The 16,752-nt window shown below is 39.8% G+C and overlaps 1 gene segment (V, D, J or C); it reads left to right on the top strand.

The window, feature by feature from the left end:
- Positions 1 to 11,320: 11,320 nt before the first annotated feature.
- Positions 11,321 to 11,968, top strand: LOC119088453. The segment is given in 2 exon segments: positions 11,321 to 11,407; positions 11,583 to 11,968. Coding segments are annotated over 2 exon segments (438 nt in total).
- Positions 11,969 to 16,752: the final 4,784 nt, after the last annotated feature.

Below are 16,752 nucleotides of genomic sequence, written 5' to 3'. Positions count from 1 at the left end.
AGGCACTGGGAGTTTTAAGCAGCAGGTCACATTCATTGTCTGTGCAATCAGAAAGATAAGAGCAGTGAATTCTGGGAGTCAGCTAGTTTTCTAATTTTCATGAAGTTCAGGTCCAAAATCCTGAGAATGGTGACATCCACACTGGGTGGTCTTTCTTACTCAAACCAATCATGATGATCCTCCACAGGCATCCAGATACCCATCCACAGGCATGCATAGAAGTCCATTTTCCAGCTGTTTCTAGATTTTAACAGGTTGACAGCTGACATTAACTATCACAATCATGTTCTTAGAACAAAATTAGCCCAACCAGAAAACTCTTAGATCTGATAAATACACAGTAAGGTAGGAAAATATAAAAGTCAGTATAAAGGTATCAGAAGCCTTTCTGTCAACAAATAATAAACTTGGCATAAAATACCTATACAGGTATTTCTCAACTAAGATTCTTCTTCTCTTATGGCCCTATCTTATGTCAAGTTGACATAAAAACTAGTCAGCACAATGACTCCTTGTCAAATTGACACACAAGCACATCATTTATTAAGGAATTAGTTTTCTTTTATTATTTTCCCTGATGTCATATAATATTAATATGACAATATAAAACAAACTTTTAAAGTCCTGTAGCTTTTATACATGTTGACACTTTAAAAGTTGTCTCCCTAAAATATCCAGTCTCTTTAAAAAAATCCAAAGTTTCTCTAAAATTGCAATTTTTCTCCAAAATTCCAAAGTCTCCTTAAAAATTCAAAGTCTCTCAATGGTGGCCTCCTTTAAAATCAAAAGAAGTTGAATTCCTTTTTCCTTACAGGGCACAGTCACAATCAAAGCAAAGCAAAGTCAAACTACAACTGTGTGGCCAATGTCTGGGATTCACTCACGATCTTCTGGGCTCCAAAGGCCTTGGGCAGTTACAGTTCTCTGGCTCTGCCATTCACAACATATACAGCTTGTCTGCTAGGTGCTGGCTGGCTCTACAACATGACAATGACTGACCTTGGTGGTCATCTTATGGTACTGGCATCTCCAAAATGCTGAGTTCTCTGTGGGCTGCACCTTCACCAAAAGCCTCTTCTGGGCTCTCTTCAGAGACTCTGACACTACCACAAGGTACAAACTGTCTCCATGATCCCTTCAATCTTGGGTTTTTCTATTGCACCTGGCACTGCCCCTTCACTAACGGCCTCTTCACACCTCTCTCTTCAGGAACTCCAGCTCTGCAGCACAGTGACAAGTCTCAGCTGTCCTCTATGATCCTTTCATACCTTCAAAACCAGTACATCCTGGGTGATTCTCATACATTCTATACATTACCAAGTTTGGCTGCCAATCATGAGATGCAGCCTCATCCCCAATTGGACCACATATGTTGACTATGAAAAAATATTTTCAGATTTACAATCCTCAATGTTACTGGGCTCTTCTTAATCATCACTAATTTCATAGCTACAGCTAATCATCATCAATTGTCCCAGCAAAGCAAAGGTTTCACTTTAGTGATTCTTAATTAAAAATATCATTTAAATGGTCTCAATAGGGTCTTTAAGAGATAACTTTCCTCTGAAACTTCACAAGCCAGTCCTGCACCATTGGTATTGCTTTAAACATCCTTATCTTCTAAACTTCTACAGAACAGCCCATTGAGCTTTCAGCACTAAATGACCTTTCCAGATGAGAGTTCAAATGACACCATAATGCTACCAAAAATATATGGTCATATCTGTCATATCAATGCCCCATGACCTGGTACCAATTTCTACCTTAGTTAGGGTTTCTGTTGATATGATTAAAAACTATGACCAAAAGAAACTAGAGAGGGAAGTATTTATTCATCTTATAGCTTGTAGTCAATCATCTATGGAAATTAAGCAGGAACCTGGAGGCAGAAAATGCAGAGGCTCTGGAGGAGTGCTGTTTACCTGCTTGCTCTCAATGGCTTGCTCATCCTGCTTTCTTGTTCCATCAAGGATCACCTGCTCATGGGTGGCACTCCCCATGATGATCTGGACATCCTACATCAACCATCCAACATGAAAATACCCAACAGTTTTCTTACAGGTCAATCATATAAAGACATTCTCTGGATTAAGATTCCTTCTTCTCAGGTGACCACAGCCTGTGTCAAATTGACATTAAAAAAATATCCAACACAAAGATGAAAGGACCTTTCATGCTCATGAATTGGCAGAATTAATGTTGTGAAAAAGGTTGTATTACTTTAAGTGATCTACAGATTCAACTCCATCTCAATCAAAATCTCAATTGCATCTTTTATGGAACTAGAAAATAACTAAGTTCATATGGAAACCCAAAGACCCCAAATACCAAATAATCTGGAACAAAGGTTAATGTTCCACCATATAATGATCACCGTATCAGATCTCAAACTATGCTACAGAGCTACATTCAGAAAGCAGCATTGTGGTGGCACAAAAGTACACATGTATACCAATAGAAAAGAAGACAGGCCTCAAAACTAAATGAATATAGTGATAGCCACCTAGTTTTTTATTCCTTGAATGTATTGTACATTTATGTGATGTACATTGATCATATCTACCAGCCACTATCTCCCTCCAACTCTTTCTATTGCCCCTCTCTACATAATCCTCCCAGATTCATATTCTTATTTATTTTATTATTAAGTGTTACTTGAGTCTAACTAGTACTGCCCAGATGTAGTATGGTCATCCACTAGTTCATAAGCAACCTAACAACAGCTTCATCCCCAAAGGAGAGTAATTCTCTTTCCCTCAGCAGTCATCAACAATACACACTTAATTTTTGACAAAGCTGTTAAAAAAATCATTATAAAAAATGGCAACTCATTTAATAAATAGTATTGGAAAAACAGGATATCCACATATTGAAGAATGAAACTTCCATCTGTATTTCTCATTTGCACACATACACACACACACACACACACACACACACACACACACACACAAATCAGCTCAAAATGTATTTTAAAAATTAAGATAGAACTGGAAATCTAGAGACTGCTAGATGCAACTATAAAGAAAAAAAAACTTCTTCAATCTTCAACACACATGTGAAGGTAAGAACTTTCTGAAAGAATCTTCACTACCAGCATAGAAAACAATCCCATGGATAGAAAATTAAGATTATAGGAAATTAAAAGCTTCTGAAAAACAAAGGAAACCATAGATGGAGATGGAGCCAACAGACAGCTTACCAAATATGAAAACGTCCTTTGTCAACCATGTATCAGACAGTGGATTAATATCTAGATTATTTAAAGAACTTCAACATTTTAAAAACTCCAAAATCAAATCATCTAATCAATTTATGAACTGCTCATTATTTATTATCAATAATTACCTGGATAGATATTCAAAAATTCAATACAAACAGCCAATAAGTATTGGAAAAAGTGTACAACATCTTTAGTTATTAGGGAATGGGAAATAAAGGCTACTAATTTCACTTCAGCCAAGTGATTATTGTTTTAATCAGACACTGATGAGGATGTGAAGAAAGAAAAGCCCTCGTATACTTCAGGGGGATATAAACTGGTATGACCACTATGCCAGTCAGTATGGAGGTTCTGCAAAAATTAAAATTAGAATTGCCATATGACCCATCTATATGACTCAGACATATGTCCAATAGACCCTAAGTCAATATACCACATAAATACCTGTACATCTATGCTAATTGCTAAACTCTTCACTCTAGCCAGGAAATGGGTGTCCTAGAGTCCACTGATAAGATAATGAATAAGTTACGCATTAGCTTAGACTGTAAAAGTTGATTATTTTGTCTCAGTGCTAGCCTTCCTCATGTTAAAAAATCAGTAATATGACTATGGGTATTAATGTGATAAACTGATATATTAAATTTTTGTTTTGGGATCATGTAGGTGATAAATGATCTAAAAGATTTGATGTAGGATAAATGAAGCATATCCTTCAGAGTCCCTTACTTTGAGGTCTAGGCCCAAGAAGAGCCCAGTGGTATGTGCACATGGTCTTGATTTTTATATTGTTTTTAAAAGTAAAATATTTTGAAGGTTTTTCCCCAAAATTCTTCTTTATTACAATTTCATTTCACATTTTATAAACTTTTAAAACCTTTCAAATAAATAAGCTCCACACACCAAAATTAACCAGATCCAAAATCTATACAACTTAATGAACTTATGTACACTTAGAATTGGCTGATGCCAATTATTACAACTTTAATTTTCTTTTTTTTTATTTTATTTTTTGAGACAGGGTTTCTCTGTGTAGCTTTTGCACCTTTCCTGGAACTCACTTGGTAGCCCCGGCTGGCCTTGAACTCACCGAGATCCGCCTGGCTCTGCCTCCCGAGTGCTGGGACTAAAGGCGTGCGCCACCACTGCCCGGCACAACTTTAATTTTCTAGGTGATGATAAAGTGGCCATAAACATGTTTTGGATTTGGCTGAAGTGAATGTCTGAGTTGGACTGAATTATATGACTAACATTTTTTTTCATTATTGTACAGCCTTTAGCTGTATTACATTGTGTCTGGTTACTTAACCCAGAGCCATAGTTTATTTCCTGTCAGTTTTCAGTATTGGAATCTGTATCTTCCCTTCCCTAGCTGCTTCCAATGTTCTTTTCTACCCTCACTCACTGCTGCCACACTGTGCACTCTGGTTGATCTGAGGAGGATTCTGTCCTTTATGTTCTTCCTTTGGCATAAAATTGCTTCACTAAACGGTACCTGTTAAGGCTTACAATAATTATTTTGATTCACCAATATGTTTATTTACGTAATTTAATACACACAATACCTTGCTTGAACTAGAACTGTGGTAGTAGAATGGAAGGTGATGCTCATGATTCCTGCCCCCTGGTGTGCAAGCCTGGCATAATCTTCTGTGGGCAGCACCTACTATATGACAAGTGTCATTCCTTGAATTAAGTCACATCTCATAAGAATGGGAAAAAGACTTTTGCATAGGTAACTAAGTCCCTAGTAGGTTTGACACATGTTGAATTTGACTTTGAGTTAATGCAGTGAACTGGAAATTTTAAGTTTCAGGCCTGCTATAATAGTCTTGTTTACTTGATTTACTTCTGTAATTCTTTTTGGACTCCATAATTCTTAATCAGGTCTTCATATGACAGCACATTTATAATACTTCCTATGGAGAGAAAAAAAGAAATGCCATGTTTATTCCTAGCACCATCAATCAAATTTCTACTCAGGTGCATTTTGATGATGTTTAGAACTTTAGCAATAAGAATGTTGCACAGTTTTCTGAACTGTGGTATTTCTGGTAGGTTCCTTTAAAATATATTAAGATGCTGTGTTTTTCTCACTCTAAGCTTTTTTGCACACATTTTCAGTTCATAACATTTTTGAAGTCACAAGCTTAACACCTTAGAAAATATATTTTCCTTGATATATGACTGTCCTAGTCACTTTTCCTGTTGCTATGATAAACCATGGACCAGAAGCCACTTGGAAATGAATGCATTTATTTCTGATTACAGACTATAGCCCACCATTGAGGAAGTCAGAGCAGGAACTCCAGGAAGGAACTAAAGCAGAACCAAGGATTCCCAATTTTCTGAGGAACCATCATATTGATTTCCAAAGTGACTGAACAGGTTTGCACTCCCACCAGCAATGGAGGAGATTTCCTCTTTCTCCACATCTTCTCCAGCATGAGCTGTCATCTGTGTTTTTGATCTTGGGCATTCTGCAGGTGTAAGATGGAATCTCAGCATCATTTTGATTTGCATTTTCCTGATGGCTAAGGATGATAAACATTTCTTTAAATGTTTATCTGCCATTTAAGATTCTTCTATTGAGAATTCTCTGTTTAGGTCCATACTCCATTTTTTTAATTGGATTCTTTCTCTCTTTGTTTCTTTCTTTGTTTCTTTCTTTCTTTCTTTCTTTCTTTCTTTCTTTCTTTTTTTTTTTTGATGTCTAGTTTCTTGAGTTCTTTATATGTTTTAGAGATTAGCACTCTGTCAAATGTGGGATTCGTGAAGATCCTTTCCCATAGGCTTCTTTTTTGTCCCATTGGCAGTGTCCTTTGCCTTATAGAAACATTTCAGTTTCATGAGGTCCTATTTATAAATTGTCGATCTTAGTGTCTGTGTGACTGGTATTCTATTCAGGAAGGTGTCTCCTGTGCCAATGTGTTCAAGACCCAGTGATACAACTCTTGGGCATATACCCAAAAGGTACTCAATCATATCACAAGGACACCTGCTCAACTATGTTCATAGTAGCTTTATTTGTAATAGCCAGAACCTGAAAACAACCTAGATGCCCCTCAACCAAATAACGGATAAAGAAAATGTGGTACATTTACAAAATATTATTATTTAGCTGTCAAAAACAATGACACTAGGAAATTTGAAAGCAAATGGATGGAACTGGAAAAAAACATCCTAAGTGAGGTAACCCAGAAGGACAAACGCTGTATCTACTCATAAGTGGATATTAACTATAAAGTAAAGGATAACCATGCTACAATCCACAGCCTCAGAGAGACTAGGTAACAAGAAGGGCCCAAGGGGGAAAACACATGCATCTACATGGAAAGGGCAAATAGAGATCTCCTAGGTAAACTGGGGGTGGGTAGGCATGGGAAAGTGAGGGACATGGTTGGGGGGAGGTGTGGAGGAGGAGCATGTTGAAAGAGATGACTAGAAAGGGGGGCTTTGTGGAGTTGGGTAGAAGCTAGATACAAAGGAAACTCCCATGAGTCTACAAGGATAGCCCCAGCTAGGACTCCTGGCAGCAGTGGATGCATAGCCTGAACTGGCCATTCCCTGTGATCAGACTATTGACTACCCCAATTGTTAACAGGGAGTCTTCATACAGTCACTGATAGAGGCAGATTCAGAGACTCATGGACAAACATCTGAGTCCTGGGAGTCTGAGGAGAAACATATATGCAATATAACAAAAATAACGTTAAATATGTATCAATACACCAAAATCTTTGTCAATGTAAAATATCTGAGATTAGTAGTTGTCTCTTTATCCTATATTTCAAGTGTCCCCTAAATGATAACAAACATCCATAACCCACCAAATAACCAACAACCATCCACCCCATCACTTGGGAGTGTGGGCACCATCTATTCTAGACTATTTCCTATTGTTCATGGATGAAGGCATCTTTAGGGGTCCATGAGAAGATTGAGATATTGCCCAAGTCCTAGGAAGACCAGCTGTAACCTTTGAGATTCAGGAGGTCTCCTCCAATCAAACCTGATCCATATTAATCCTGAAGGAATCCACACCCTGTGGAAACAAAAGCAAAAACTCTTCCCCAAGGCATTTTTTACTTCCATTTGACAAATACATTTTTTGTTTTCCACTTTAAAGTCAAGGCATTCTTAAAATATCTAGGCTGGGTTATTTCATCAGTCCCTCTTTCAATCCCATGTCTCTTGACAGCTGTCATTTGCTTATCAGCAACAAAAAATTCAAGATGAATACAGCAACATATGAGATCGAGACTTCCTGTGTATTTTCTGTCTCTACACAGCTTGTTCATATATGTGTGTGTGTATTATGTATATATGTATAATTTTACTTGTCTTTTTAAAGACTATTATTTTTAAACTATTGTTTCTTTCTATTACTGTCTATATCTTTTTTCCTTTCTTTCTTAAACCTCCATTTTTAAACATACTGGAACCTGTTTAGAGTTTTTTCCATCTGGACTTCTTTTACTGTATATCTCTACTCTTTTATTGACCTGTGAGCCTTTAAACTGCTAAGCTGCAGCAGCTAGAACCTCTGTCATGGCTGTAGTGACTGGCTCTGCCAACTTCTTGGGTCTTTGAGAGCCAAGCTTAAAGCTTGCGGGCCTGGTCAGAGGTAGGTGACCAAGAACTGCATTCAGTCCCCAACTCTGGAATGCCAGTGACCTGCACTGTCACAGGTGTTCACTTAATTTTTTCTGCTTAATGTGAAAAAGACTGTTTAAGTGCTTTGCTCTATGGCAGAGTTTCCTAAAGAAGCCTTATCCATTTTTTGTTTTGTTTTGTTTTTATTAGTTTTCTCCGGCCCTATGTGCATATTTGAGCCTCACATTGGTACATCAAAATGTAACTGTTTTTTTGTTTTGTTTGTTTTGTTTTTTTCCTATTTGGGGGTCTGCCACCAAGCTCCCAAATAAACACACAGAAACTTATTCTTACTGATGAATACCTGGCCTTAGCTTGGCTTGTTTCTAGCCACCTTTTCTAATTTAAATTATCCCATTTCTCTTTAATTATGGTTTGCCTCTGGGTATTTTACCTTTCTTTATTCTATATATTTGCTTTTCTTTTTATTCTATGACTGGCTGGGTGGCTGGGTGGCTGGCCCCTGGTATCCCCTCTCCTTATCATTTTCTTGCTCCTTGCTATTCTTTTTTTTCTAGCCTAGTCTTTTCCTCCTATTTCTTCTCTCTGTCTGCCAGCCCCACCTATTTCTCTTTCCTGCCTACCTATTGGAGGTTCAGCTCTTTATTAGAGCAATCAGGTGTTTTAGACAGGCAAAGTAACACAGATTTACAGTTAAACAAATGCAACATAAAAGAATACAACACACCTTTGCATCTATAACAAATATTCCACAGCATAAACAAATGTAACACATTTTAAAATAATATTCGACAACAAGGGAGCCTGAATGGGACTGACCTTGGCCCTCTGAATATATGAGATGGTTATGTGGCTTGGTCTATGTGTGGGACTTTTGATAATGAAAGCAGGGGCTACTTTGGTGGTGCTTTGGCTGGTTCTTGGGTACCTATTCCTCATGCTGGATTGCCCAGACTGAATATAGGGGGAGGTGCCTGGCTGGCCTTATGGCAGCTTAATAGACCATGCTTTGCTGATGCCCAGGAGAATGCCCTTTCTGAGTGAATATGGAGGTGGGGTACATTGCTGGGGGGTAGGGAGGAAGATGGGAGAAAGAGTGGGGGAAGAGGAGGGAGGCAAGGCTGTGGTCAGGATGTAAAAATTAAAAAATAAGTATAACCAGTGAGGAATGTTGCTTTCTGGCTTCCTTCTTGTGGTTGTTCAACTTGCTCTCACATACAAGCTAGGACCAGGTAACTGCCAAAGAGTGGAATTATCCACAATGAGCTGGGCAGTTCCAGATCAATCACTAATCCAGAGACATGTCCACAGGGTAATCTGAAGGAAGAAAATACTTAATTGTGGTTCCCTCATCTCAGGTGACTCTAGTTTGTATCAAGTTGACAAAATCTACTGTAGAATAGACTCCTTATCAATGTGACAGGCAAAGACATCACTATTCAAAACAACCTTTCCTTTCTTGTTATTTCTAAGATCTCATTAATATCATAATACAAAGCATCGTATAACTTTAAAAGTCCTATAGGTGGGCAAGTTCCACCCCATAACTGCTGCAGTCTTGGTGGTCATCCACAGTAGTCATGACATCTTCATCGTGCTGGGGTCTCCACTACAACTGATGCTTGTAGTGGAGGAAAGTCTGGGCAGGGAATCCAAGCAGAAATGGAAGAAGAACCATGAAGAAATGATGTGTATTGGCTGGCTTCCCATGGCTTTCTCAGCCTCTATTTTATACAATCCAGGATGGCAAGGCTCACAGTGACCTAGGCCCTCCCATATTAATCCTTAATCAAGAAAATGTCCCACAGACATGCCCACGGGCCAACCTGATGGAGGCAATTTTTGAATTGAAGTTTCCTCTTCCCAGGTGACTCTGGTTTGTGTCATGTTGACAAAACTAATCAGACAACGACAATTACAGCAAAATTGTGAACTTCCTATTTGGTAAATTTGCCCCCTAGGGGACACTGTTTCTAAATAGGAAATGACTTGTCTGTAGATTAAAAGAAAGATGCAAAAACCTACTTTCTCTACTGCTAAAGCAAGAGTCCTGACTGAGCATATTTTAGACAGCAACAGAGGAAGACTCTCAGATGCCAGAGGAAGGCTGATTGCCAAGAATGGCTTTTCCTGCCAGTCCTGTTGAGCTCCCTATCATCTTGGTATTCTTAAGCTCAGAACAGCCTCTGTACACTTCTCTCAGTGTCCTGGTTTTATTTGTTTTCTGGAGATCTCCCAGGCAGGAGTGAGAAGCTGCCTGCTCACCATGGTGACCTTGCTGTGCATCCTTAGAATGCTCTGTGACTGTCACTCTGCTTTAGTCTGTCTTCACAGAAGGAACACTGTGCTGTTTCACTCTGAACAGAGACTTTCCTATTGGCTGAATTCTCTACACAGCACTGATGCTGCAGAGCTCAAGCAGTGCCCTAGCGTGATAGCTGCATCTGTGCATCTGCAGCAGCTGCTCTGGAGCTGAGGGGCAGCTACTCATCCCTTGTCCCTCGGGGTCCTTACCTGCATGTGCAACAGCCTCACCTGGGTCTCCAGAGCCTCCTGAAGCTCACACCAGGAAGCCAGCCTGTCTCTGGCATGGAGGGCTTTCAGACTACATGCAGGAAGGATGGAAACTCCTTCGACCTCAGGATCCTCTGACAGCGGGGACTGAGGGAGCTGGGTAATCCTCTGTCCTGAGTCACAAGGACAGAGCTGGACACAAACCACCTGAGACTTGCTGAGTAAAAGGCCAGGGTCCCAGTTTCAGGCACTCTCAGGGATTTGACATGTTCTCTAAAACTTTAAAACCCTTTCTCTATTGTTACAAATGCATGCACGGTGCATTGTCCCTACAGTCACCATGTGCTCTAGCACACCAGAGCTGCTGCCCCTGCCACTCTGTTATTTAGGGACTTTGACCTGTTTTTCCCACTCCACCTTCCCCTTATGGGTCCTTTAAAAAGATTTACCACAAACCTTGGTTGTAGCAGGAGTGTCCAATGTAAATATTTTTATCTGTTCCAAGAAAAGGAACTATTTTACATAATAATTATAATATTGTTACTCTGTTTGATTGGAGCATCTCCTTTAAATTAATTCATAGGTCAGTAAAGATATTTTAGTCAGAGCAGGCGTCTATTTTCTGGATATAATATGTAGCTATTCTTTCTATACCATTCCCCAGGCTCTTGTTGATACAGTTGTGAGACATTTTCTTCTTAGGAGAAACTGGTGCCTTTCTCCTCTAAGGTCTCTCATATGTTTTACAATCCCAATGTCATCAAAAAAGGACCACCCCCACACCCACCCCCGCACTGCACTCCACCCAGACTCTCAGGCAGGTCTGGTTTGGGAGGAGCTTCAGGCTCAGAAGGCTGGGAGGGAACTCTGCAGTGTCTGGCCTGGCAGGGTTCCTGGGTGGAGCTGACTGGTGGCAGGAGGAGGGACATTCAACAGTCATCCTGACACCACAGCCCAGGCCTTGGTTCCTTGCTTCTGTCTCCAGCAGCCACACAAGCACCATGGAGAGGCTGCTGTGCTCTCTGCTGGGGCTGCTGTGCACCCAGGTTTGCTGTGAGTCTGGCTGTCCACATTCAGGGACAGAGAGGATTCTGTCAGCACATGGAGGGTGGGGAAGCAGACCAGGAGTCCTGCAGAGCTCCCACCTTCTCAGAGGACATGGGGTGTGTTCAGGGTTCTGTGGATGCTCAGTGACCCCATCTGTGTCTCTTTCTCTGTTTCTAACCAGGGGTGAAAGGTCAACAAGTGGAGCAGAGTCCTGTGTCCTTGGTTCTGCAGGAGGGAGAGCGTGCAGAGCTGCAGTGCAACTTTTCCATCTCTGCAACCCAAATGCAGTGGTTTCACCAAAGTCCTGGGGGACATCTGAAGAGCCTGTTTTACAATCCTTCTGGAACAAAGCAGAGTGGAAGACTGATATCTACGACACTCACTCAAGAACGTCGCAGCTCGTTGTACATTTCCTCCTCTCAGACCACAGACTCAGGCACTTATTTCTGTGCTATGAGTGCACAGTGCTCCCCTCACACCTGCAGCCAGTACACAAACCTTCAGCAGGGTGGGTGTGGCCCAACCAGTCACAAGACACCAGGAAGCCACAACATCTGTCTAGTTTAATGCCCCTTTTATCTTTTTTTATCTTTGTTTCTTAATATATACTCCCTTCTGAAGCAGAAATGTTCAACTTAGAACTAACAGAGAAGCTGATAAGAATACTCAATCAACATGATCATTTATGCCACAGTTTGCTAAAGTTGTAAAGGGTAAGGAGCAAAGGGAAAGAAAGGCAAAGGCAGTCATCCACACAAATCTGCTGTGGACAGTGATGCAGCTTAGTTGTGTCTCAAGCATATTCAGTCCTGACCACAGTGTGTTGGACAATATTTTGTTTGTGTTCTGACAAATAAAGCTCGCCTGGAGATCAAAGGGCAGAGCCAGCCACTAGTTAACCATAGGGGCCAAGAAGTGGAAACACACATTTTAATCCCTGCACTTGGGAGGAAGAAGCAGGAAGATCAGGAGTTCAAGGCCACCCTGGGCTACAAGAGATTGAACCAGTGTAAAATAGAAACAGAGCCACTCAGTGGAGACTCAAACCTTTAATCCCAGTACTAGGGAGGTAGAGACAGGAATATAAAATGGGTGAAGACACGATCTCAGCCCCATTCTGTCTGAGGATTCGTAGAGGTAAGAATTCTCAGATGCCTGGCTGTTCTGCTTCTCTGATCTTTCAGCCTTCCCCATCAAAATCTGACTCCAGGTTTTTATTATTAAGATCATGCTTCAACAGTGGGCCACAGCAAGGGCAGACACATGCACCTGACCTATTGATGCAGTATGAAAACATCCCCAAATGTTCCTATGCTGTTAAACAGATGTGAGCAGCACTTATGGTATATTTTTCCCTCACCTGCCTAAGTCCTGTTCATATCCTTGGAGTTTCCCTGAACTAGGAACCTGCCATGTTCTGAAGAGTGGTCTCTGCATGTTTAAAAACATGATCTTGACTGGATGAATATCTGTGAGTTCTCCTTGCTTCATAATGTTGTTATACTTTATTTTCTTTTGTTCTTTTCAGTATTCTTATTTATTATTAGTAGTAAGTTACTGGAGTCTCCAACTGTGATTGTTAAATGATCTCTTTCTACTGAAGCTCAGTCAGTTTTTGCTTTATGTATTTGAAAGATTGTTATTAGGTAAATATATAAGTGTTGTATTTTCCTAATGCAGAACATTTAATTTATTTAGTATTCAACCAAGGAAATAACTCTGCCACTGATCTATGTCCCCAGCTTTGAGACTGATTATTTGGCTGCCTTCCTGTGACCATTTCCATACACCTCACTTAGGTAGGAATGTCCAGCCCATGCTGTTAGCTTCGTTTTTCCGACCAAGCAACCATAACTTCCATCCCTAGCTGAAGTACGTAGACCCTTCCAATTGAACTCCACCCACCCTGCCAACCTCACCCATCCATCTATACACCCTTAGTTTCTCCTTTAGGCATACACCAGATTTACAGCACTATCCAACCTATCCCTGCAACCCAAGGACCACCACTCTCTAGGGAGATGCACTAGACCAGCAACTTCCCACACACCCGCTATCTGCTAAGGTACATGTGGTGTCTAACCACCTGCCTTCCTGCACATCTTTTGGCATACCCTCTTTCAGGTAGAGACTTTCAGTTCTCTCAAACAAACATATCCAGATGCAATGAGCACTCTTGCCCCCATCCTCAACCTGGACGACTAGACTCACCACCAAACTCAACTCTGTCCACCTACACTAACCCTACCCATCCTCACTGTTCATAATCCTTCACCAGACAGACACCAGACTTACTATACCAACTCTACTAGTCCCTGAAGCAAAAAAAAAAAAAAACTATCCCTCTCCAGGAAGGAGTACTAGACCCACTCTTTCAGACTCACCTGAGGATCCTGTGTCTCATACTTGCCCCCCTTTCTCACCCTCTTTTTATGTGGGAAAACCAAGTTCACCATTACTCATTATCTGAGGAATCACCAATTCCAACAACAACCATTATCTATGAGAAATCCTGAGCACCTCTCCCAAACACCAAAAGTCTAATTGTGAGACTCCTCTAACTCTATAGAGGGTCTGCTCCTGTGTTTAGAAACCTCTTTTAGCTTGAGGTGAGTTGGAACTTTAACCCCTTTGAACATCAACACTGATTTTCCCAAAGAATGAACCCTGAACCCCTTATAGCTAGCTAGTCAACTTTCTAACAAGTTAGAATAATAGAAGATATAGCTTCAAACACCAGTTTATCAAAATAAAGATAGTACCATACCAAGACACAGTAGCAATGACCCAACTCCAGATGCCTAGGTCCTATTGCAAATACACAAACATGAATGACCAAAATAATAAGGCTCTACCAAAAATTATAGCACTACAATAACTAATGCCCCCCCAAGAAAAGTGACTTAGGCGGTATACAAGACAATGATTTCAAAATAGCAACAATAAACATTATCAAAGAACTCAAAAGGATATGGAGTAATGCTGGAATAAAGACTCGAAAACATAAACCATTGGATGAAATAATGAAAATAATTCATAGTATGAAAACAGAATTTAATAAATAGAATTTCTGAAAAAAACAAAATTAAATTAAACTTGAAATCAAAGTTCAGGAATTCAAAAAATATTCAGAGGAAAGCTTCACAAATAGATGGATGAAGTGAAAGAAAGAATACCAAGTCTTGGAGCTAAGGTAAAGGAACTAAATTGCTCAGAAAAAAAAAATGTCAAATCAAGAATAGAAGGAGGAGGACAAAATGAGGAGAAGGAGAAAGTAAGGAGGAGGAGACCTACATAGAAACTCTGAACTAGTATTTTAAAATGTATAAATAATGGGTATAGAAGGAAAAGAGACTCAGATCAAAGGCACAGAAAATATTTTCAACAAAATTGTAAATTCACACTTCCTTAGCCTAAGGAAAAAGATGACTATCAAGATACAAGAGGAATACAGAACATCAAATAGAACCAGAAAAGTAATCCCCATGTCATTTAATTATCAAAACTTAAATTTACAAAACAAAGAAAATGTATTGAAAGAAGCAAGAGAGAAAGATCAAGCCACATACAAAAGCAGGCCTGTCAGAATAACGGCATATTTTTCAATAGAGACCATGAAACCCAGAAGGCATGGGGCGGATGCTCTACAAGTTTTGAAAGACCATGGATGCCAGCCAAGATAGTACCCAGCAAAACTATCAGCCATAATTTAAGTAAAAAGAAAAAATTTCTACACTAAAAATAGTCTTAAATATGGCCGGGTAGTGGTGGCACACACCTTTAATCCCAGCACTCAGGAGGCAGAGGCAGGCAGATCTCTGTGAGTTCGAGGCCAGCCTGGTCTCCAAAGCGAGTTCCAGGAAAGGCACAAAGCTACACAGAGAAACCCTGTCTCGAAAAAACCAAAAAAAAAGAAAGAAAGAAAGAAAAAAGTCTTAAATAATATATAACCAATAACAGAAGATGCTGGAGATAATATTTAAATCTGAAGAGATGATTAAACAGGCTCTAGAAGGCATTTAAAAAAGTTTCAGGAACTGAGTCAAAAGAGGTCTAATAGAAAATCACAAAAGCAACAAAATGACAGTAACAAATACACGTTTTCAATAATAACCTTTAGTATTAATGATCTCAATGAAGAGAAACAAACTAACAGATTGGATCAGAAAGCAGGATCCAACTTTTTCCTGCTTCCAAAAAACACACCTCAGGACCGATGGACACCACCTTAGGACGAAAAAGGTATTATAAGCAAATGAATCAAGGAACAAGGATGTGTAGCTATTCTAATATCTGACAGGACTGACTTCAAAGAACAACAATCAGAGGACACAAGGAGGGACATTTTTAATATGTTAAAGGGAAAATCCAACAACAGGGTGATTTATATGCACCAAACACAGGATCACTCATTTCATAAAAGAAACAGTACTCAACTTAAAACCACAGATCAATTCCAATACAGAGATGGTGAGTAATATTGTTATCTCATTCACACCAATAGACAGATGATCTGGGAAAACTAAACAGACAAACTGTAAGCAGGAAGAGATAATCAAAATCATTTCTGAAATTAATAAAATAGGAATGTAAAGAAATTATGAAAATAATAAAGTAAAGAATACTACTTTGGAAAAATGAGCCTTATTGACAAAACTTTAGCCAAAATAACCAAAAGAAAGGGCCAGAAGCCTACTTGATCATGGTGGTTGATCTTTTTGATGTATTCTTGGATTTGCATTTGGTTTGCAAGTGTTTTATTGAGTCTTTTTGCATCAATGTTTATGAGGAAAACTAGTTTGTAATTCTCTGTCTTTGTTGAAACTTTGTGTGGTTTGGGTATCAGGTTAACTGTGGCCTCATAAAATGAATTTGGTAGTGCTCCTTCTGTTTATATTTTGTGGAATAATTTGAGGAGTATTGTAGCTAGAGTTTTCCTGCCTTGCCCACAGTCAGGACAAATCTTTGTCACCCGCCAGTCCCACAGCCGCCCAGACCCAACCAAGTAAACACAGAGACTTATATTGCTTACAAACTGTATGGCCATGACAGGCTTCTTGCTAACTGTTCTTATAGCTTAAATTAATCCATTTCCATAAATCTATACCTTGCCACGTAGCTGGTGGCTTACCAGCGTCTTCACATGCTGCTGGTCATGGCGGTGGCTGGCAGTGTCTCTCTGCCTCAGCCTTCTGCTTCTCAGAATTCTCCTCTCTCCTTGTCCCACCTACTGGCTGCCTGGCCACTGGCCAATCAGTGTTTTATTTATTGACCAATCAGAGCAATTTGACATACAGACCATCCCACAGCAGAGTATTCTAGTATTGGTATTAGCTTTGAAAGTCTGGTAG

The sequence above is a fragment of the Peromyscus leucopus genome, chromosome 9 (assembly GCF_004664715.2).
Source record: "Peromyscus leucopus breed LL Stock chromosome 9, UCI_PerLeu_2.1, whole genome shotgun sequence".
Taxonomy (NCBI): domain Eukaryota; kingdom Metazoa; phylum Chordata; class Mammalia; order Rodentia; family Cricetidae; genus Peromyscus; species Peromyscus leucopus.
The sequence above is the reverse complement of the archived record's forward strand: the minus strand, read 5'-3'. Positions and strand labels throughout refer to the sequence as shown.